Below are 23,175 nucleotides of genomic sequence, written 5' to 3'. Positions count from 1 at the left end.
TTGGACGGTGGAGAGGATGAAGACAGCCTCGGCGGTTTCGGCTTTAAATGATGTCGGCTGTGTGGACGGCAGGTGGTGCAGCGGCGGTGATGGACCGACAAGGGCTCAGCCTTGAGGAAGAAATGCGGCGGTGGTTGGGTTTTGCAAATCAGTTCTTTGCGATTGGGTTTGCTTGTGATTGGGGTTGAGAATCAATTCTGTTACTGTTGAAATCGAATTTCTCATCTTACAGATGAAAACTTGCCATGAATATGGACGGGCATGTGCACACGACCTATATATATATATATATATATAAAGAAAGAGAGAGAGAAAGAGGTTCCATTAAACAAAATTAAATGATGTATACTTATATAGACAGCTACAGAAGAACTCATTCTCTATAAAACATACAATATATATATATATATATATATATATATATATATATATATATATATATAGGTAGATAGAGATATACTCCATAGATCGATGAGGAAGGAGGACAAAATGTTAGGGCTTGTTTGGATATTAGTTGGGTCCAAATGTATTTAAAGGGTATTATGGTCTTTTACATTCCATAAGGGCTCTATTGTCATTTAGAGAAATATGGGCTATCACGTGCAAGCCATATGTTAGAAATCCATCAACCGGTTGTCGGATTGGGTTAAATGCAACCAAACAACATACTTCAAGGGGGTTTTATGCTACTTTAGAAATTTAGGGAGGTTTTTTGCTCATTAGGGTATAATTGAGGGGGGTTTGTTGCACTTTACCCTTTATTTATTTACTTTTGCATCAAACAAAATAAACGATTACACCCAAGTGACCCAATTCCTTCTTCCTCATTGATACCATAACTGTTTTAAGGAAGAACTAAATATCTCTTTACAATTTTTTTTTTTAGGTAAAATCTTTGCACCATCTTCCTTAGGGGAAACCCCAAAATTTGTGGGAAGCTAATGCAAAATTTGACAAGGGGAGAGGAATGAAGATATGATATGCCGGGATATGAGCGATAGATACATAAAAAGGACGTGAGATTCACGTGGACCATTCTTGGGGAGCACATCGACGATATGCTAAAACACCGCCAACAATAAGAGTGTGTTTGGGTGTAACAATAAGATAAGGGTGTGTTTAGTGTAATGGTCACAGTAATAGAGTCTTCACATGCTCATAAGGGCGTTATAGCGACGTGATGATCTTAATTGGCAACATTCAATCGGCCAATCGCTGATGGGTTATCTATAACAAAAATGTATAAATCAAGTGTTTTTGCAACTTTTAAAGTTTAGGGTTTGTTGCTGATTGGCCAATAATTGAGGGTTTTTTTTTTAAAAATTTTAAATTCTACCCTAATATATATTTTATAACCAATCTCAGATAAGTTTTAATTATTATTATATTATTTATTTATTATAGTGATAGATAATTAATTTCCAAATATATCATATTTTTGTGGTGGTCCACAAAAATAGTGTTAATGGGACGGTTTAAAGGAAAAATACTATATTGCAGGAGTATATTTCCTTATTTAATTTGTACTTCCCGATTTTTATAGGTTTGGACAATCATTTTATAATTAGGGTTAGACTTGAGTTAAAAAATCTTAACTCAAATTTAATTAGGGTTACGCTCGGGTTAAAGTGTTAGCAACCCGAACCCGAATTCTAATATTATTTTCATATATATTTTTACTTTTAAATACATTATATATAATATTTAAACTATGATTACTTTTTTTCTTTTCAACTTTTTTTATTAAATCTTAACTTATTGTATGTTAACATTTAGGAGAATTAATTTTCTAAAAATTTGATTGTAATTTATTAAAAATCTACAAAAAATCTTTAAACTTCTTCTTGTTTAAGAGTAATTTAATCTAAAACTAATTAAAGATCATATTAAATTTTCGATATAAATATTAGTTATATGAGTAACTCGAAGTTTTAATCCGGAATCTAATTCTGAGCTGCAAACCCGAATTTAAAAGTAGAAGGATGAGTTGGACTCGAGCTGAGTAGTTAAGATTGATGATAGGGTTTGGGTGGGGCTTAAATTAAAGCTCAAATCTGTTCGAGTTGCAGCCCTAATTCTTAATAGTCGTACTACTATATTATTAAATAAATTAATATACTAAAATACCAAAACACTCCTTTATTATTAATTAAATTAATGTACTCAAAAGTCTCGTACATTTAATAATAGTATAAATTTTAATATTATATATCTCTTTCTCTAATTTTTGGTAAATAAGTAAACCTATCTAAAAATAAAAAAAAGTACACATATATACTTGGAGGCCCACGCCACGGCAAAAGACACCCAAAAAATAAAGACTTATATCCCGAAAACATTCTTCCTTTGTTTCGACGTAAAATAATTTTTTTGAAGGTAAAATATTTTTTTATTTTTACTTTGTCGGTATTTGACAAAGGTCTACGTCGAGGTTAAGGTTGCGTTCATCGAGCGGGGCATATAAAATAACTTGTCGAAAATTAATGGATAAGTTATTTTTGTTAAATTTTAATAATTTTTTTTTTGTAAATATTTTACGATTACCAAATATCTAAAAATAAAAATATATATATATATATTTTCTAAAAAATATTTTACGTCCAAACAAAGATAGGCTAAATCCAAACTTAAGATGGTAAGCACGGGCCAAATTCAACAGTTAGAGCAAGTCCAATGGGGTAGATTCCGGCGATTTTGGGCCAAATTTAAAGAGTGGGCTGCTCCAATGGACTCTTTAAAAAATGGGCCCCATTCTGAGGCTCTTGATCCAGGTCGCCAAATACCAAGATTAGATTGGAGATTTGTGAGTCTAACAGGCGGGCCTGCATCCGTTTTCTTTTTCTTTTTTAATTCTGGCCCAAACAGTGTTTTAGCCCAAAACACTATTTAGTGAGGCATGTTTGGCTAGAAAAAAGAGAGGAAAAAATCAGTTTTTTTGTTGATTTTGGTCTCTCTTTTTTTTTTTCGTCAAAATAATTGGACCAAATAGCCGTAAAGGCACTGTTTGGCTGACACGAACAGTGCCTTAAAGGTTTTTTTGGGTAAAAAAAGTTTTAAAAAAATAGATAAAAGTATTTTTTTAAAAAAATTTGTTTTTCAAAATATTCCTACTAACATATAATCGTTTTAGGCACTATTTGGCTGACCCAAACAGTGCCTTAACGGTTATATTGGCACAAAAACCTATTTTTTGAATTTTTTTTTTTTTAAAATAATTATATACATTTTTTTTTTTATTTTATTATTATTTTTTTTTAAAAAAAAAAACCTTTCATTGTTTGTTTCAAATGATATTAGAAACCTTTCATTATTTAGTTCAAATATAGCCGTTAGGAAAAAGTTAAAAAATAAATTTTATTTTAAATTTTAAAAATATTAAAATATTAATATTTTTGGAGTGCAAAAATGCACCATTAGAGTACATTCGATAGCTAAAATTTGGAGATTCTAAAACGCTGACGTGGCTATGAAAAATGCTGACGTGACTATGAAAAAATGCTGATATGGCAAATTCAGAGAGTCCATTAAAGATGCCCTTAACAACACAATTGGATTGAAAACTGTAACTATCATTTTAACTAATTTCAATATTTTTTACTAATATATTATTAAATAAATTAATGTACTAAAATATTTAAAACTCTAATTTTAATAATAGTATATAGATAAGGAACCCACGCAATATATATAAATTCTCAAATCTTAAATTAAGATTGAGAGAGGGAAGAAAGAAAAAAGAAAAAAAGAAAAATAGTAATAATTAATATGGCCCACGGTTGTACATTAACTTTTCTTGTACGAGTTGAGTTTTTCAAACCGAGTGCATGCATGCACGAGCAGTCAAGAATGTATTTTTTTATTTTTACTTGACATTTACTACCAAATTGCACTACAATTATTGCATACTTGGCGGATTAGGTCATTTTTAGGAACGTCATAAAACTGCAATTTCAAGTATAGAATGTTGAGTAAAAATAGAATGTAGAAAGAAAACTATACAAATCTGTATCTGAGGACTTAAAATTATAGCCATATGACATATATATAAATTCAATGTCAAATTAATGCAAAAAAAAAAAAAAAAAGGCAGATTAGGTAAAAACTTACGGTTATGCGAAAAATTACTCAAAGTAGGAAACAACCTGTAAAAGTGGTCCATTTACATTATAAAATGAGGTGGTGCATTTACATTGTAAAAGTTATTGTTTAACATACGACAAAGTGGTGCACGTATGTAAATGTAATTTGGTCATTATCTTTTGATAAAATGATGCACTCTTTAATTAGTATTACATTTTGAGTAATTCTCTGTGCATTTAGCAAAATATGCTATGATTTCATAATATGAAGATAATTAATACTTAACATTTACTTTCCTATTTGATTTGAAATTTGTTGAAAGAAAAGCATGTATTATATAGATATAATTGCCCTAATTGCTCACTCCCTCCCTCCTATAAATATACTAAGATTATCATGACAATTTCATTACTTCAGTACCTGCTTATTGTAACCTATTTCTCTTCCTTGATCACAAATTAAAGAAGCATATAATTATGTCTCTCCGAAAACATCTTCTTCTCCCATTCATAGTCATTGTGCTCTCATGTCTTTCCTGTTACACCAGTATTCATGAAGTTGGTAGTCTTGTAGCTTCAGTTAAGCCAGTTAGTGTAGATGATTTTGGAGCCAAAGGTGATGGAACCACTGATGACTCAGAGGTAATTATAAGCTACCACTTCTGTACGTTCAAATCATGCAGGTCGATCAGCATAATGTTTCTAATTTAATGATACATTTAGAGGCCTTACGATATATGAAGCGACTTATTTGATTATTATACTACTATATGGGTATTATGGTTTGATATATCATACGCTTCATTGTTGTCATTGGTGCTAGTTATCATTAATTTGAAATTTTGAACATTTACTGGAGGAATGTATTCAAATGAATTTTTGAAACTTTTCATACATTTAATCGAACCATATAGATTTTTTTGTTTTCGGTAAATGAACCATATAGATTTTGTTAGAATGTGTTATTTAATAATGTGATTTTTACCTGATTAATTTAATTTGATTGCTATTTAATTTATGCACTATCTGCAGGCATTTAACAAGGCTTGGAAGGAAGCTTGTTTATCATCTACAGGAGCTGTTAATTTTGTGGTGCCCAATAACAAAAAATATCTTCTCAAACCAGTTACATTCTCAGGGCCTTGCAAATCTGATCTTACAATGCAGGTTAACGTTCGATATCAAACATCTAAGCTAGAGAAGCTTCCTTCTTCAAAGCTTCAAGAAAATTATATATAATATATATATGTGTGTGTGTGTGTGTACACTCTAAGTAATTATTTGTATATTTTTGAAAAAATCAGATCAAGGGAACCATTATAGCATCTGATAATCAATCAGACTACAAGAATGATGGAGCACACTGGCTTCTTGTTGACAGTGTTCAGAATTTAATGGTTGAAGGTGGTGGGATTATCAATGGAAATGGGAATATATGGTGGAAAAACTCTTGCAAAGTCAATAAAAATCTTGTAAGACTAACCAACCAAACATGAAACATTTACTTGATTTCCTTTTCTTTCTTTTTTTTTCTCTTTTTTGAATTAAATGTCCTAATAATTGGCTGATTATTCTCTTGTGTTTGACTTGTATGCAGCCATGCAAAGCGGCACCAACGGTATGTGTTAAATATTGTTGCACTCATATATAATTAGGTTCTAACCCTTCTATGGATTCTATATATTTTGGGTACAGTTAATTAAATCCTTCCAGATATCATGAAATTTTTCTGTATATAATACACATATGGTAAACAATTATTATATATGCACTTTTCTAACCATATTACAGGAGTATGAATTAAAAAAAATTCTAGATATTAAGAACCCGAGTTTAATCTAGCTTATTCTGTTTGAGAGCATCAAATCAATTTCTTTAAACTAAATTTCTTTTAATTTTAATTTCAAATTATCGATTAAGACATAAGAGTCTTTTTACCTATGAGCTTCAGTTATAACCATTTGACTTTACCATGTGAAATTTAAACTATTGTTTGATCAAGTGAACAAACACTTGGAAGTTTTATTTTATTTCTAACTGATTTCCATCAATTATGGAATAAATTGAAAATTTTAATTTGTCAGGCTTTAACCTTCAACAACTGCAAGAATTTGACGGTACAAAATCTGAAGATCCAAGATGCACAACAAATTCATGTTACATTCCAGAATTGTGTGGATGTTCAAGTTTCTCATCTCACGGTCACAGCACCGGGGACAAGCCCCAATACTGATGGAATTCATGTCTCAAACGCTCAAAACATCCACATTAAAAACTGTATTATAGGAACAGGTACACACTTGAGCATAAGTACTCATCGAATTAAATTTTTTTTTTTTCCTGAATTACTCATCGAATTAATTAGTTATATTTAATTCGCACATGTGGATGTGCGTGTTTCTAATTGATAAAGTTCCTAATTAATTGATGTTTTTAAAGGTGATGATTGTATTTCTATTGTGAGTGGGTCCCAGCTAGTGAATGCCACGGACATAACTTGTGGACCAGGTCATGGTATCAGGTCTTACATTCAAACCTCTAACTAGTGATTTTACATGAAATGTTTCGAGTTCTTTTCCCAATGTACGTTGCATGGATTAAAGTAATGTTTTATTTTATAATTATTTATTTAATTTTTTTTTAATACATGGTGAACTCAGTATTGGAAGCTTAGGAAATGGAGGTTCAGAAGCTCGTGTTTCAGATGTGACAGTGAATGGAGCTAATCTTACTGGAACTAAAAATGGAGTCAGGATCAAGACATGGCAGGTAATTAAGATAGTCTTTCATTATTGACATGCATATGCCTGCTTATATTACATCTAAATTAACTTATTTCATTTCAAAATATAAACAAAAAAATTAATTTTATCATTCAAGTACACATTTAACTTTATAGTTATTGGTGTTAAACGAAAAAAAAAAACTTGCATATGATCCACACAGCAGGTATATAATAATATAAGAGTTTACATATTATATGTATTAGGCTATTAGCATATATATATATATATTGGTAATATAATCAACATCTATTATGTCTTAATTACACAGGGAGGATCAGGAAGTGCAAGCAAAATTAAGTTTGAGAATATTCAAATGAACAGTGTGACCAACCCTATAATCATAGACCAGAACTACTGTGATCCATGCACATATGTTAGTATTCCTAACCGTCTAATTGAATAATTACAACTCCATGATCAAAGCATTGATTTTAATTAGTAATGCAAAATACTTAATTGAATTATCTCAGAGTTCAGCTGTTCAAGTGAGAGATGTGTTGTACGAGAACATCAAAGGCACAAGTGCTTCTCAAGTGGCTATAACATTTAATTGCAGTCACAGCTCTCCATGTCAAGGGATTAGGTTGCAGAATGTCAACATAAAAGGTGACAAAGGTCAAACAGCCAAAGCTATTTGCAGCAATGTCAACGTTATTAACACTGGAGTCGTTTCTCCAAAATGCCCTTGAGAATAAGAAGCTAGCTAGCTATAAGAGGAATCATTTTTTTAATTGGTTCTCCGGGCGAAGTCCGGGATATCTCGCAATATTAAAAAATAAAAAAAAAATAAAAAATGAAAAATTGTTCTTTTAGAATAAGCTATGTTTTAGTAGTGAATACCATGTAAGGACGTCGTAGTAATTTTTGTTTCATGTGATGTAATATTTCAATTATAAAGAAATAAAGTGATGAAAAGAAATTTATTTTATATAATAGGGTTTTGAGTGTCACTTACTTATTTTTTATACTTCGATCGATGGTGGACATTAATTAATATCAACTTATCAAGAGTTATGGTTCCAAATATTCTTACTCCCTTGAGCATTTTAGCAAAATTCATGCCTCTGAGTTTCTTGCCCATGACTATTTTTTCCAATCCCATAATTGATTTCCTTGAAAATCTCTTCATAAAAAAGACTTGATATGTATTTTTCATGAACTCGAATCATAGTGATATATATATAATTCTTGTTTTTTTTTAATTATTATTTAATGTACAATACACACACACACAATATATATAGACGGGACCGAGGGAATTATCACTCCTATTTATGATAGGATGCACATCATACAAGTTGAAATGAGGTTAGACAATCTCCTTTGCAATGAAACACTGTGATATGTTTTCCTACTATTAATTACTAATTTATTAATCACTATAGTAGTGAAATTTCATAAATAAGTGAATTCATTATTGAAAGTGATCAACTTTACAGGAGAATGTTGATTCCAATTGATAATATATATTTTAGGAAAAAATGTAATAAATCACCTTAAATTATTGACCTATCGCAATAAACCTCCCCTTGAATTACAAAAAATCCTCCTAAATTATTAATTTGTTACCAAAAAAAAAATCTCATCGACTATTGATTTGTTATTTGCCCGTAGCTAAGTTACCCTTGTTTAAAACTACGTAGTTTTGAAACTTACACTCTAAACTTGATGACATGGCAATGATAATTTCAGACACCAATCAAATTGCAACAACAAAGCAACCTTATCTTCAGAGAGAGAGAGAGAAAAAAAAATCCTTATAAACCCATTTTGCCGTCAAACTTATCCTTTACCGCCATGTTCGACGGCGAAACTCACCAGATTTTCCAAAATCTCTCCAACGTTGACGATCCCACTCAAATAAACTCGACAGATCTATTCTCCATGGGAATTGTAAAACAATTTCTTAAAGCAAGGCCAACCAAATTTCACTCCTAGCAACCACTTGGACTCTTGCTTCCGATCACCACCGCGTCGGCAGAATTCAAAAGTTGATTGGCATGTATAACTAACCAATTTTCAGACTGATTGGAAAAATTCAAGAGGCCCTCTATGTACCACCATGAAGGAGAGATCGAGAGAGAGAGAAATGCGTAGAGATAGAGAGAGAAAGAAGGGATCAGAGAGAGAAATCAAGAAACGGTGTCCATGGCAGAAGAAAAAGAACCACAAAGAGGCAACATCTATGAGAGACCATCATCAGCTTTTATAGAACCTCCACAAATCCATACTCTCTTAGTACGAATCAGCCTCTTCAATCACATCATCTTCTTCTTCTGGGTTGCCGGCGTTGTACGCCTCCGTTCTGAATTTTGGAGTGATCAAGTCGTGGATGGCGTCGCCACAGTAGAAACATCTGGATTTCTTATTCGGTTGGGTATAGCTGTTCATTCTTCTCTCTAGGTGCCCAATCTCATCACAACTCCATTAAGAGACCTAACAATGTGGGTCTTCCTCTTGTGCTCATCACTACCACCACAATCCCTCTCACCCAACTCTGAAATTGACCACTCAGTTTCAGTTAATCAATTCGCAACCACAATATCTCTTATTCTTGCTGCCCTGTAATTAGAGTCGAACAGTGTAATCAGGAAAAAGGATTTCACCATCGCTCGATCTCTCAGTTCTCTCTCTTCGATTGATTGATCATTCCTCAACAATCACAAGTATGTCCAATATATATATATATAAATAGAGGGAGAAGGAGAAAGATAAGCAATATATATAGATCTCTATAGACAGGGTGAGAGAGATGTTCAGTTTGCCCTGTCGAATCAGTGTGTGTGTATATAGATTCAGTTTGGCCAACAAGGTTCAATTCGAATGGTGGAAAAAAAAAAATGCAGTTCCCGTTAATCTATTGTGCTCCTAACTCTGCAACGACTCAGCAAGATTTTTTACTTTATCAACCTTTGTGTTCAAGGGGGAAATATGTCAAACTACGAACCCATTTCAACAATTCCCCAATCTACAATAAAAAAACAATTTATGGGGTGTCACCACTCCATCCAAAACCCACAACAAGAAGTCAGGCCCAAAATTAACACAACATTATATGAATTGTTACAGAACAGGAAGAAAATAATAGAATTGAAGGCTCGCCCAACAACCCCTTGAGACCCGGCATCATCCCCGTGAATATCTAGATGGTTTAACCTATGAAAAGTGTTCTCACTGGCTGGCGTCGCCAAAGCTGCCTCACTCCGGCTCGACGGAGACCCGACGCTGCCACTGGTCGACATCGATTGGCCCGAAACGGTGGTGCCCCACGACCTGGTAGCTCCTCCCCTTGAAGCGGCCGGAGGGTTCTTGTCCCCATTTTATGAATTATAGAAAAAAATTTCGAAAAAAAAAAAAAAAAAGATTTTTTAATTTATCAAAAATATGCCAAGAAGATGATGAACAGTATTTTTTTCTCTCCCCCCTCTCAGTATTTTATCTCTCCCCCTCTTTCTGTGTTTTGATGTCTGTATATATAAGGGATAAAGGTGTCAACACGAATTATTATTTTTTTTTCTTTCAATAATGTGCTTTGTGAAAAAGATAATCATTACCTATATATTTATATATATAGATATCCATAAGGTGTGTTTGGGGTGTTTAAAAGGTGTTTGGGTTTAATAGTTACAATAAAGGATATTAGTGTTTTTTCATGCTCAGGAGGGTAATATAGTCATTAAAAATTATAGTGTATGTCATGTGCCATCACGTGGGTAAGATTCGATCGGAATAGTGACGGATCCAACCGGAATAATGACGGATGGAGCTATCTGTAACAAAAATGCATAATTTAGAGGGTTAGTTACAATTTTAATAGTTCAAAGGGTTAATTACAATTCTTTAATAGTTTAGGGGAATTTTTACACTTTTCCCTATATTTTATAACCAACTCAGACATATTCACAGCACACTTGCCCAAGTGATCATCATCTTTTGAGTTAAGAAACAAAATGAGTGCAAATTCTATTGAGTGCAATTTCTTTTAAAATTGGCAATCCAATAATGGGAATCTGATTCTTTTCTTCCTCAGTTACAGAAGGATTGATTTATTCATTAATCTTTACTATATTATTTTCACACCTTTTAAATTTAGAATTTGATAGGGAAAAATAAATCTAACCTATCTTGACCTAACGATAAAAGTAATTAAGTGTTGACCAGATGTCAAATTTCTTCTACTTTGGAAAGATAATATTTCCGTATCAAGGATAACAATTTTTATTGGATAAATTTCATGGAATAATGACAAATCTGATCAAGGATAAGATTTCCATGGGATAAGTTTCATGGGATAAGAATTATGATACTCCCTCATCAAGAATAAAGGAAGTGACGATAAATAAGAAGACGACTCGGGAATAAGGTATGACGAAAAAACTATTATTAAATCCCTGCCTTCTTTTTAGACATCCGGTGACTAACTTGATCGTCGGAGAGCTCTTGACAGGCACCACACCGGTGCTATCAAAGTTCATCAATCTTCTCTTCTTTTCATTGCAGGAAAACGGTGTCGTATCGGACCGCGTAAATTTCACCCTCAACAGTTGGCGCCGTCTGTGGGAACGATGATTCCCTTGAATCAATTAATTACTCAGTTGGGTATATACGTTTGCGATCCGGTATGGTTACCAAAGGAACAATGTCGCAGGGATCTGGTCAAAGGGTAGAGTCGGGTGAAAACCTAGATGTCCTAAACGACCAGACACGGCTTGCAGCGTTGGAATTGCAGGTCCAAACTCTGAGTTAGGGTATGGACCAGTTAATTCAGCAAAATGCAGTGCTCCTGCAACATCTTGTTCCACCGGTTCAACAAAACTTGCCACGACAAGATCTCTAAAATCCAAATGGAAGTAATGGGAATCTTGAAGAGCAGGATAATTATCCTCCCCAAAATGAGACCGAAGTGGAACAAAGCTAGGTAAGAAACCGACATAGAGAGGTGGCCACCCATCTTTCCCACGAAGTTCCCGACCTCATGAAGGCACAGCTTTCTGTCTTAAGGAAAAGATAAAGAAAGTTACCTATTTCGACTTGCAGATCGAGGATCTCAAGGGGAAAATGGAAGATGTAATGCGAGCTATGAAAGGGAAGGTCCTGCCGCCATAGATGACCTGGTACAAAAGACCAACTTGCCGTTCAGCCCCACCTTTATGAAATGTCCATTGCCTAGCAAGTTCGGATGCCCTCGTTCGAAAGCTTCGATGGGACCAAAGATCCCCTCGATCACCTAGAAACCTTGCAAGCTCTTATGCATTTGCACACCGTGCTAGATGCAATCATGTGCCAAGCTTTTCCCACTACACTTAAGGGATCGGCAAGAGTTTGGTTCAACAAGCTAAAGCCAGGAACCATCAGCACCTTCGAAGAACTGAGCAAGCAATTTGTGAGCCACTTCATTACAGGTCAGAGGCATAGGAGGCCGGCCACCTACCTGCTTACCGTGAAGCAACAGAAGGGCGAGTCGATCCGAGAATACATCAGCCGATTCAACATAGAGATGGTGCAGGCAGAAGAGGTAGACGATAAGGTGGCTTTGACCGCTTTCATAGGAGGACTCCAAACCTCCAGATTCTTATTCGTTTTATCCAAAGAACTTCCTACCAGCATGGCAGAGTTGTTGATCAGAGCGTAGAAACACGTGAACGCTGAAGACGCCATGAATGCACGGAAGGGAAAGGAAGGAGGGGACAAGAAGAGATCAGCCCCTCTTACCAGGGATGAAAAGAATACCAGTTATAAGAGATCATTCTTCAGCCAAAGCGATAGGACATATAGTTAGGAGGACTCAGATAAATATACCGACTAACAGTTGTCTCACAGTTGGAATTAACCTTATCAAGTTATTCAAAATAAAGGGGCATCTCAGTTCATCATTTCACATGTTATTTCATTTTATAATAAAATCACCATCATTAGTGAGATGGATGACCCTCAATTCCTACGCAATAAAATATTATATTTTCAGTTACCTACCTATGTGGTAATATCAAACTCAAAATAATCTATTTATCTTCTTAAAGGGACCAAGGGCCAACAACACATTCTTCCCTTATTAAAGGGACAAGAAGCCGACTACTCCTTCTACACAAAAAGGTGAGATAATTAAAGTTTCCTTCATTTACTAGAGAGACGAGACGACTACCTCCCGTACTATAAGGGATAATAAATAAGTGTCATGTATTACAAGGACCCGGACTAAGTGAATCCCGTAATCAATATCCCTGTACTATAAGGGATAGTAAATAAGTGTCCTGTATTACAAGGACTCGGGCTGAATGAATCCCGCAATCCATATTCCCGTACTATAAGGGATAGTAAATGAGTATCTTGTATTACAATGACTCGGGCTGAGTGAATCCCGTAATTAATATCCTCGTACTATAAAGGTCCTGTATTATAAGGACCCGGACTGAATGAATCCCGTAATCACTATCCCCTTACTATAAGGGGTAGTAAATAAAAATCACTTACTAAAGGGACGAGCTGAGTAAAGCTTGTAAAATTTAATTCCCCTATTAAAGGAGTGGCGACCTGAGTGAAGCTCGTGTAATTTATCCCCTTACCAATGGAAGATTACCCAAGGGTGCCAAAAATAGTACCCAAGGGAAGAGTATCCAAGGGTACTAAAAATAGTACCTAAGGGAAGAGTACCCAAGGATACTAAAAATAGTACCCAAGGGAAGATTACCTAAGGGTATCAAAAATAGTACCCAAGGGAAGGATACCCAAGGGTACCAAAAATAGTACCCAAGGATACTAAAAATGGTACCCAAGGGAAGATTACCCAAAGGTACTAAAATTAATACCCAAGGGAAGACTACCCGATGGGAGATTACCCAAGGGTACTAAAATTAGTACCCAAGGGAAGACTACCCGATGGGAGATTACCCAAAAAAAGTTACTGTTCATATGAACAATACTGCAGGAATAGTACTCGCAGGTACTTTTACCAAGGCAAGGGGGGAAAAAAAGAAGAAGAGGAAGTTACTGTTCATGAGGTACTGTTCACAGGGCAATAAAAAAAAATATATATATATATATATATATATGTATATATATAATACTGTTCATGTGAACAGTACCACGGGAATAGTACCCGCGAGTACTGTTCCCAAGGCAAGGGGGGAAAAAAAAAATTAAGTTACTGTTAATGTGAACAGTACCCGCGGGAATAGTACTCGGGTACTATTCCCAAGGCAAGGGGAAAAAAAATAGTATTTACTGTTCATGTGAACAGTACCACGGGAATTGTGATACCCCTTAGATCCGAAACACGGGTTCATCAAGCTCAGGCCCAAACCCAAGGGAATATCTAACAATTAATATTTAATGAACACAGAATACAAATTGAAATAATAAGAAATAAATAATAAATGGCTGCAATGAATTCTAATGGAAAATCCTCAAAATATAATTATTAAAATCCAAATTCCAAAATAACTTCATAAAGTTAACAACTCGAGAATCCCTCAAATGGACCCCTAATAATAATAAAATCTCAAACTAGAAAGGAAAGAAAAACTGTAATCCAAAACCAAAGCTAATAAGAAGCAGTCATACGTAGTTGGTGGATTGGAAGTCTGTATCTACTCTGCACGACCAAGCTCTAACCCTGGAACTGACGAGCACCTGAAAAATAAGAGAGTGGGTCAGGCCCACACGCAAGTCCCGTTCTACTACGATCCATACAGAAACCCGATACGCAGATACATCCTAGATAGACTCAATAATATCTAGAGTAGTCCATATATGTATAAGTACACATTATAGGACGCTCACTAGTCCAATAGGTCTATCTCAGCCTGAGTAGAGATACCATGCAAATCGCACATAATGTGGTCATGTGTATCTAAACCTACCAGGGAACAACACATCTGTCCAGCCATCCATCCTAGGCGATATACGCACCCTAACCATGGCCCTGAGACTCAAACTCATACCATGATACCATATCATATATATCTATAAAGTCCGTATCCTCCTAATACAAAATATCACCCATTTAGTATAGTGGTTTGATATATGTATAACAATCCATCCCAGAAACCAAATTATATCATTAAGATATTTACTGACTTGACACCAATAGGAGTTGGACACATTTATGGTTAATTCACACCTTAATCCATTTTAGGTAGGACTTAGTATTGAACTAATTCTTCCCTAGTATGCCACCGTCCCATACCGGTGCATACAGTCCTCCAATCCACATAATTGATAAAAAAACAACATTAATTAATTCATCAACAGTTCTCTGAAATATGCATCAGTATAGTTTAATACATATATAATGACATTAGATATTCACCACAGAACCTAACAGTCATGCTCCAACTATTTAAACTGCTAAAATAAATCATGGCGTTTAAATTCTCCAAAACAGCCTTTAAATTGATACAATTACAACAATTTAAGTATCAATTACAATCCAAACTAAGTAAGGTTAATTATAGTTAATTCACCATATTTATAACACTGTAAAAATATATGATTATATATATAATTAGATCATATATATATATAATTAGATCATATATAAAACCTTACCAAGTTCCAGTAAATAAAACTAACAAAACAGTGTGCAACCTACCAGTTTTTCCCTTAGGCTTTTCTTACTCTATTCTTTAGTCCAATTATGAATTTATGTTTTTTCCATCATAATACCAGTCTAATACGGTCCTAAGCACCACTTAACACAGTTTAAACGAAGTGCAGACACCCCGTGTAGCCCAAACAAGCCCCTAAAATCAATTATGTAGCGTTTAAGGAGAGAGTAGGCTCTCTCAAAATTGAGAGCCTGCTCTAGGGCTCTAAGAGCTGGCCCTAGAGCATCCAGAGCCGGCTCCACTTCCTTGGGAGCCAAGTGGAGCCAGCTCTAAGGGTTTGGGAGCCGGCTCCCTCACCTGTTGGAGTCTGCTCTCTTCCCTTTAAATGCCGTCGTCCGTTTTCCCTTCGTCTTCTTCGACTCCTGTGATTTCCAGGCCCTGTAATGTTTTTAAATCCTTATTCTATTGTTCATTTAACATTCCAGATTAATCACACGGCATACATATACATCATTGATCTCAATTAAACAAAACTGAAACACGTATACAGAAAGAACCAATTAACAAAAACTCTAAGGATTTGCAAAACAGTTTCATTCAACGATATTAAATAAACATCAAGTAAGCATAACAGATTGTTTAAGCATTCATTACATCCCTGGAGTCCACCTAAGCATGCACAAAACACGAGTTCATTTAGAAAGAATAGAACAGAAACTTGCCTTGAGTTTCAGTCTTGAAACTCTAATCCACCGTCTCTGAATTTTTCGACGAAATTCCATACTGATGTTCCACCTCTGTTGCTCTTGGTTTCACCTACGAGCAACATCTCCTTCCTCCTCCTTGGTCCAACTTAGCCTTCCTCTCCTATCTCTCTCTGTATCTCACTGTCTCTCTGTTTTATAGAACTATTCTTACGTTTTCTAAAATCCTAAACCACCGTAATGTGTATATGCATAAGCTTAAAACACTAAACTCTAATCCTTGTTTACTTAGAGCTAGAGCCCTAATGTAAAATCCTAGTCGGCCCATAGATAGAATACCCTAAGTTAATCCATACCCGCTACACATACTGACTTCTTAGAGAACCCTAGGTAATTAACGTATTGTTTTTTTTAAAAAAAAAAAACTCATTCAACTTATTTTACATAATTAAATAATTACATCAAATAATTTAAGGCAATTAAATCAAAGAATGCAATTAAATCAAATAAGCTAATTAGTTCAAATAATTAATTAAATCAATTAATTCAAGTAATCAATTAAATCAAATAAGAACAATTAACTCAAATAACCAAGCAACAAAACAATTAAATAATAAAAAAATGCACCAAAATACTAAATTAAAATACCAGGGCTACTCTTTTAAAATTAGGGGTATTACAGGAATATTACCCGCGGCAATTGTTCCCAAGGAAGAAAAAAAAATTAATTAATTACATTCCCAAAGCTAGACGAGCAAACTTGGGAATGGGAGGCAATTAATAGAGAAAATAAACTTAACCTATCTTGACCTAACGATAGATGCAACTAAGTGTTGACCAGATGTCAAATTTCTTCTACTTTCGAAAGATAATATTTCGTTATCAAGGATAACGATTTCCATTGGATAAATTCCATGGGATAATGAAAAATCTTATCAAGGATAAAATTTTCATGGGATAAGTTCCATGAGATAAGGATTATGATATTCCTTCATCAAGAATAAGGGAAGTGACGATAAATAGGAAGACGATTCGGGAATAAAGTACAGCGAAAAAACTATTATTAAATCCCTGCCTTCTTTTTAGACCTCCGGTGAGTAACTTGATCATCGAAGATCTCTTGGCAGACACTACACCGGTGCTATCAAGGTTCATCGATCTTCTCTTCTCTTTTTTATAGGAAAATGGTGTCGTATCGGACCGCGTGAATTTCACCCTCAACAGAATTAATTAAAAGAGTTCTCTTATTATAAGAGTTATGAACTCTCCACATTTAACCATTAAATTAAAATATTTTTTTAAAATTTATAAAAAATTAAATGAATCATTTAATATATTTTTTAATTCAGTGATTAAATATGTAATAGATCTCGTGGCTCTGGTTATGAGTGAGCTTTTTTAATGACACTATTTAATTTGTATAACAAAATATAAAAAATCTATCATTTGGCCCACTAAAAATTATAAATAAAAAAAAAATAAAATTAAAGCAACGACTTAATTCGCCTAATGAAATTTGTTCTGAAAAGATACATATGTTACATATAGTGATGATATAAACCATAAACACTGCGTCGTAAAGCAATCAAATTTTATCGTGTATAAGACTGCCCACATTCACAATTATAGTCATGTCAACATTTTTAAATGATGTGACCTTTTTTTATATTTGTGGCAAGCCTCCGTATGGTAATGGTTGGGTTAATTATTCCGAAATATTTAAAAGTTTTTAAAGAGAGAAAGGATATAGTGAGAGAGAAAAGGAGAAAAATTATGCTGGGGTCCCAAAAAAATGGCAGTCATTGCCGCATAACTCGCCCTTTCCCGTGAGTCTGCAAAAAAAAATTTTGACTTCGGCTTGCCTGTTGGGCGAGCCCCACACCAACGGCCAAGGCTTATTACAATGCTTTTGATCGATATGGCAAAATACTTTGTCCTCTCCTTTGTGCAGGATTTCGCCTTTTCTTAAAAAAGAATTTTGGTCGGATATCAAGTTGGTAGGTGTGTAGGACCTCTCATTTTTTTTTAAAATTCTTATCCTTTTCAAATTGCACTATAATCACTAGAGACCTTAATTTAAGTTGTTTAAAACGTAACAAAAATGCATTTTCAAGTATGGAATTCTGAGTAAACATACAATTTAGAAAGAAAAAAGTAAAAAATGCAATTTCAAAGTATGGAATATTGAGTAAACATACAATTTAGAAAGAAAAAAGTAAAAATTCAATGTCCAATTAATGCACGAAAAAAAGGCAGATTAAGTAAATAGTTGCAGTTATGCTAAAATTTACTCAAAGTGGCAAACTGCCTTTGTTACTCTTTTATCCGTGTAATAAAAGTGGTGCATTTACACATTATAAAAGTAATTGTTTAACATACGCAAAGTGGTGCACATACGCGAATTGCATAAGAGATTTGGTCTATCTAGTTTTGATGACAAAGTGGTTTTTTTACGAAACTGTCAATATTTATTTTAACTAACTTCACACTCTTGTTAGTATTAAATTTTGAGTAGCACGTTCTCTCCGTGCATTTAGCAAAATATGCGACGATCTCATATATATGCAGATATTTAATACTGTACTTAACATTTATTTTCCTATTTGTTCATGTCTAGTTAGTAATTAAATTGAAGAAAGAAAATCTGAGGTAAGAAACCCTTTCGTCTAAATTTCTCCTATCCTAAACCGTACCTCAAAAGTCATGGAGATTTCTGTCACCCCCTACAAATATGCTAATTTCATCACTTCAACACCTCATATCATTCTATTAATTTTAATATATATATATATATATATATATATATATATATATTTTCTTTCTTACAAAAAGAAACATATAATGGCTCTTCAAAAACATCTCCTCTCATTCGTAGTCATTCTTCTCTCATCTCTTTCATGTTACACCACTGTTCATGGGGATCCACCCCATAATTATGATCGGGCATACCCTTTATTTTTTGGCCCCATTGACGATGGTACGTTTGAGAACTCTATCAACCTTGAGCACACCAACTTTAGGTTGAAGAAGGTTGATGAAGTGCGTAGTCTTAGAGCTTCAGTTAAGACAGTTAGTGTAGATGATTTTGGAGCTAAAGGTGATGGCAAAACAGATGACACAGAGGTAAGCTTCATCTTAAGGCCATTAATTGTGGTTTAATTGGTAAGCTTGATTGTTGCCAATGTGTAAAAGAATAAATTCAAATGGTGTCACTACGGCAATTTATGGTACTTGTTATACAAGACCATTTAGAGGAAAGCAAAAGATTGTTTAAAGTTTTTTTTATCCCTTTGATGCAGTTGATAAGGCCCATATATACTTAAGTTTTTCCATGTCATCAAATTAAGGATAATAGGTTTGAAAAATAGGCTTAAGTATCATTACTAGTAAATTTTTAATAATGTGATTTTTAACAAAGTTAATTTAATGGCCATATATGTAACTATCCTTTCAGGCATTTAAAAAGGCTTGGGAAGTAGCTTGTTCATCATCTACAATAGCTGTTTTTGTGGTGCCCGAGAACAAAAATTATCTTGTCAAGCCGGTTACATTCTCAGGGCCTTGCAATTCTGTTCTTACAATGCAGGTTAGATATCAAACATATAAGAGAAGATTCCTAGCTTCTTCAAAGCAAGCTTCAAGAAAATCATCATGTGTACGTATTTGTGTATATATACACAATAAGTAATTATATATTTGTGTATTTTGAAAAAATCAGGTCTATGGAATCATTAAAGCATCTGATTATCAATCCGACTACAACGAAGACGGAAGACACTGGCTTCTATTTGACAATGTTCAGAATCTAATGGTTGAAGGTGGTGGGATAATCAATGGAAATGGGGATATATGGTGGAAAAACTCTTGCAAAATCAATAAAGAACTTGTAAGCCTCAACAAAAAAACTTCACTTAAAACATTTCTTTGATTTTTTTTTTTTTCTCTTTTCCACGTTTTTTACGGTCCTAATCATTGGCTTTGACTTTTATGCAGCCATGCAAAATTGCACCAACGGTATGTTAATGTCTTTATCATAGCAATTTATTTATATTAGCATAACAATTATGTATAAATATATATTCTCTTAAATCGACTATTTTCATTTGGCAGGCGTTAACCTTCTACAACTGCAAGAACCTGACACTGAAAAATCTGAGGATACAAGATGCACAACAAATTCATGTTTCGTTTGAGAAATGTGTGAATGTTGGAGCTTTTAGTCTCACGGTCACTGCACCAAAGGGAAGCCCTAATACTGATGGAATTCATGTTGCAAACACTCTAAACATCCATATTAAAAGATGTGTTATAGGGACAGGTACACTTAAGACATAAGTGAAATAATTAAATTTAACATCATCAATTACACTTCTAATTGATAAAGTTCCTAATTAATTAATGTCTTTAAAGGCGATGATTGTATTTCTATTGTGAATGGGTCCAAGCTGGTGAATGTCACGGATATTACTTGTGGACCAGGTCATGGTATCAGGTCTTACATTCAAACCTCTAACTAGTTTTTGTACATATTAATAATTTTATGTGAAATGTTTTGAGATCTTTTGACAATGTGCATAGATTAAAGTAATGTTTTATTTTATTATGAAATTTTTTTTTTTTTTTTGAATACATGGTGAGCTCGATCGGTATTGGAAGCTTAGGAGCTGGAGGTGCAGAAGCTTATGTTTCAGATGTGACAGTAAATGGAGCTAATCTTACCGGAACTACAAATGGAGTCAGGATCAAGACATGGCAGGTAAGATACAGTCTTTCAATGACATGAATATGCCTGCTTATATTATATCTAAATTAACATAATTTCATTTCAAAATATATATAAAAAAATAAAAAAAAAGTTTACAAAACTACAAATTAATAACACATTCTAACACAAGCATGTTCATAATATAATTATCATTAAAATAATAGATAGAGTAGGTGGAAGAAAATTGTATAATGGAACAAAAATAAAATTTGTCACTTGAATCTCACAAATTCAAGAACTTAGCTAGGGGGCATATTTGTTAATTAGGAGGGTATTTTGTCAAATTTTAAAACTTAATATATAAAATAAAATTAAATTAAAGACACAAAATTAGGGGGGCAGCTGCCCCTTGTCTAAAATATAATTTTATAATTCAAGTATACACACCTTAAACTTTATAGTTATAGGTGTTGATCAGGTGTGGTTGTCTATAAATATGCATGCATGCATACATATATTTTTTTGTAATGTAATTAATCAACATCTATTATGTCTTAATTACACAGGAAGGATCAGGAAGGGCACGCAACATTAAGTTTCAGAATATCCAAATGAATAGTGTGTACAACCCTATAATCATAAACCAGAACTACTGTGATCCATGCAAAGATCGGGTTAGTATATATTCCTAACCCATTAATTAATTAATTACAACTACATTAATTATCAAAGCAACACCAACCATTGATTTTACTAATGCAAAATATATATATATATATATATATATATATATATATATATATATATATATTTGATGCATTGGCTTGACAGAGAACGGTTGTTGAAGTGAAGGATGTGGTGTACCAGAATATAAAAGGCACAAGTGCTTCTGAAGTGGCTATAACATTTAATTGCTGTAGCAGTGTTCCATGTCAAGGGATTTTGTTGCAAAATGTCAACATAAAAGGTGACAAAGGTGAAACAACCAAAGCCATATGCAACAATGTCAACTTCAATGACATTGGAGTCGTTTCGCCAAAATGCCCTTAAGAATAAGAAGCTATATAAGATATATATATATATATATATGAAATTTACTGTATTAATTGGTCGGTTATGGCAGAAAAATATATGAATTATATGTTAGAAATACAGAACTTTATAATAAAAAATAATAATTTTAGAATAATTGATGTACATATAGATATGAATGTTTAGATACATATGATTGGTCATATATATATATAGGGGGAAGTGTAGAAAACATCCCTGAAACATACTTTTCGTAATATTTTTACGCCCTATTTAAAAAAGTGTGCAATAAACACCCATAATCCTTTAAAATTATGCAAAATTACCTCGTTGTGCAATAAACACCCCTAAATTATTGTTGTAATATCCATTTTACCCTTTTAATCTTCCAAAAATGTCCAAGGGGATAAATATGCTACTAATATCATACTATAGGGGTGTTATGTGTACATTACCTTATATATATATTTTTTTAATAAAATTTTTCACTATATATTACTTCCCTATAGCATTTCTCAGCACTGTATCTTTCTATATTTCTCTCTTTTATATGAAATCTTCAACCTCTTCAACCTCAAAAGGCCATTCTTAATCTCAAAAAGCCATTCTTACTCATACAGAAGAGCTTTGAAAGATTGTTATTGCCATTGTTAAGTTGAAAGTCCTTTGAAGATTTGAAATCCATATGGAAGAGCTTTGAAAGATTGTTATTGCCATTGTTAAGTTGAAAGTCCTTTGAAGATTTGAAATCCATATGGCTCCTAACCTAGAACAAGAAATCTGATTGTGCAAGAATGTGCTGTGGTTCGTTTGGCATTTTTTTACCTTGGCTTCTTAACCTGTATTATATTTCTCAAAATAGTGATGTGAATCTGTTATTTGAGTTCCTGGAGGAAATCTATTCACGTAATATTACATTCAACTTTAATGCTCCAACCATATGAATGAATAATTTTTTTTTTTTTTTTTTTTTTCCTGAAGTTCATATGAATGAATATTTGTCATCACTAAACATTCACTTATAGTAATGCATTCACTTAACCTGTCATTCATCAAACCATTCAATAAGTGCAAACCCAATTTCACCTTCAGCAAATACACCAATTTCAGTAAAATAAAAACCCAGTAATACAAGTGAATACCTTACTGACAAAGAATCAAGCATTCACTAAACAAAAAGTAAAGCCGTGATACATCAACCATCATCCTAAACAAAACCCAGTTTTAACCTTCCGCAAAGCCACTTTCAAATGAAGGCTTTTCAGCATGCCTTGAACTTCAAAATACGACATTGTATCAGGGTCCACAGTATACATTATCAAA

At 33.5% G+C, this 23,175-nt stretch overlaps 2 protein-coding genes across 2 annotated transcripts; both read left to right on the top strand.

The window, feature by feature from the left end:
* The first annotated feature begins 50 nt into the window (after positions 1-50).
* Positions 51-7,554, top strand: LOC132314751 (polygalacturonase-like). The gene is made up of 10 exons (XM_059813574.1): positions 51-166; positions 4,628-4,721; positions 5,112-5,246; positions 5,384-5,551; positions 5,677-5,697; positions 6,164-6,371; positions 6,519-6,600; positions 6,740-6,848; positions 7,134-7,238; positions 7,336-7,554. The coding sequence occupies exons 1-10, from the start codon at positions 51-53 to the stop codon at positions 7,552-7,554; spliced, it is 1,257 nt and encodes a 418-aa protein (XP_059669557.1).
* An 11,402-nt stretch (positions 7,555-18,956) lies between these two features.
* Positions 18,957-21,870, top strand: LOC132314750 (polygalacturonase-like). Its single transcript, XM_059813573.1, has 9 exons — positions 18,957-19,238; positions 19,570-19,701; positions 19,834-20,001; positions 20,109-20,129; positions 20,226-20,433; positions 20,526-20,607; positions 20,754-20,871; positions 21,387-21,494; positions 21,652-21,870. Exons 1-9 carry the CDS (start codon positions 18,957-18,959, stop codon positions 21,868-21,870), a joined length of 1,338 nt encoding a protein of 445 aa, XP_059669556.1.
* Positions 21,871-23,175: the final 1,305 nt, after the last annotated feature.

This window comes from Cornus florida, unplaced genomic scaffold, assembly GCF_030987335.1.
Source record: "Cornus florida cultivar Cherokee Brave unplaced genomic scaffold, ASM3098733v1 CherokeeBrave_3.0.0_Hap2_Chr06, whole genome shotgun sequence".
NCBI lineage: Eukaryota > Viridiplantae > Streptophyta > Magnoliopsida > Cornales > Cornaceae > Cornus > Cornus florida.
Note: the sequence above shows the minus strand (reverse complement) of the source record. Positions and strands in the feature narration are given on the sequence as shown.

Bases quoted from the DNA above. Each gene is read 5' to 3' on its own strand.
- LOC132314751 (XM_059813574.1), top strand. From the start codon at position 51: ATGTCGGCTGTGTGGACGGCAGGTGGTGCAGCGGCGGTGATGGACCGA. The intron at 5,698-6,163 runs GTATGTGTTAAA...TTAATTTGTCAG, and splicing joins CATGCAAAGCGGCACCAACG to GCTTTAACCTTCAACAACTG. The intron at 7,239-7,335 runs GTTAGTATTCCT...GAATTATCTCAG, and splicing joins ACTGTGATCCATGCACATAT to AGTTCAGCTGTTCAAGTGAG.
- LOC132314750 (XM_059813573.1), top strand. From the start codon at position 18,957: ATGGCTCTTCAAAAACATCTCCTCTCATTCGTAGTCATTCTTCTCTCA. The intron at 20,434-20,525 runs GTACACTTAAGA...ATGTCTTTAAAG, and splicing joins AAGATGTGTTATAGGGACAG to GCGATGATTGTATTTCTATT. The intron at 20,608-20,753 runs GTCTTACATTCA...ATACATGGTGAG, and splicing joins GGACCAGGTCATGGTATCAG to CTCGATCGGTATTGGAAGCT.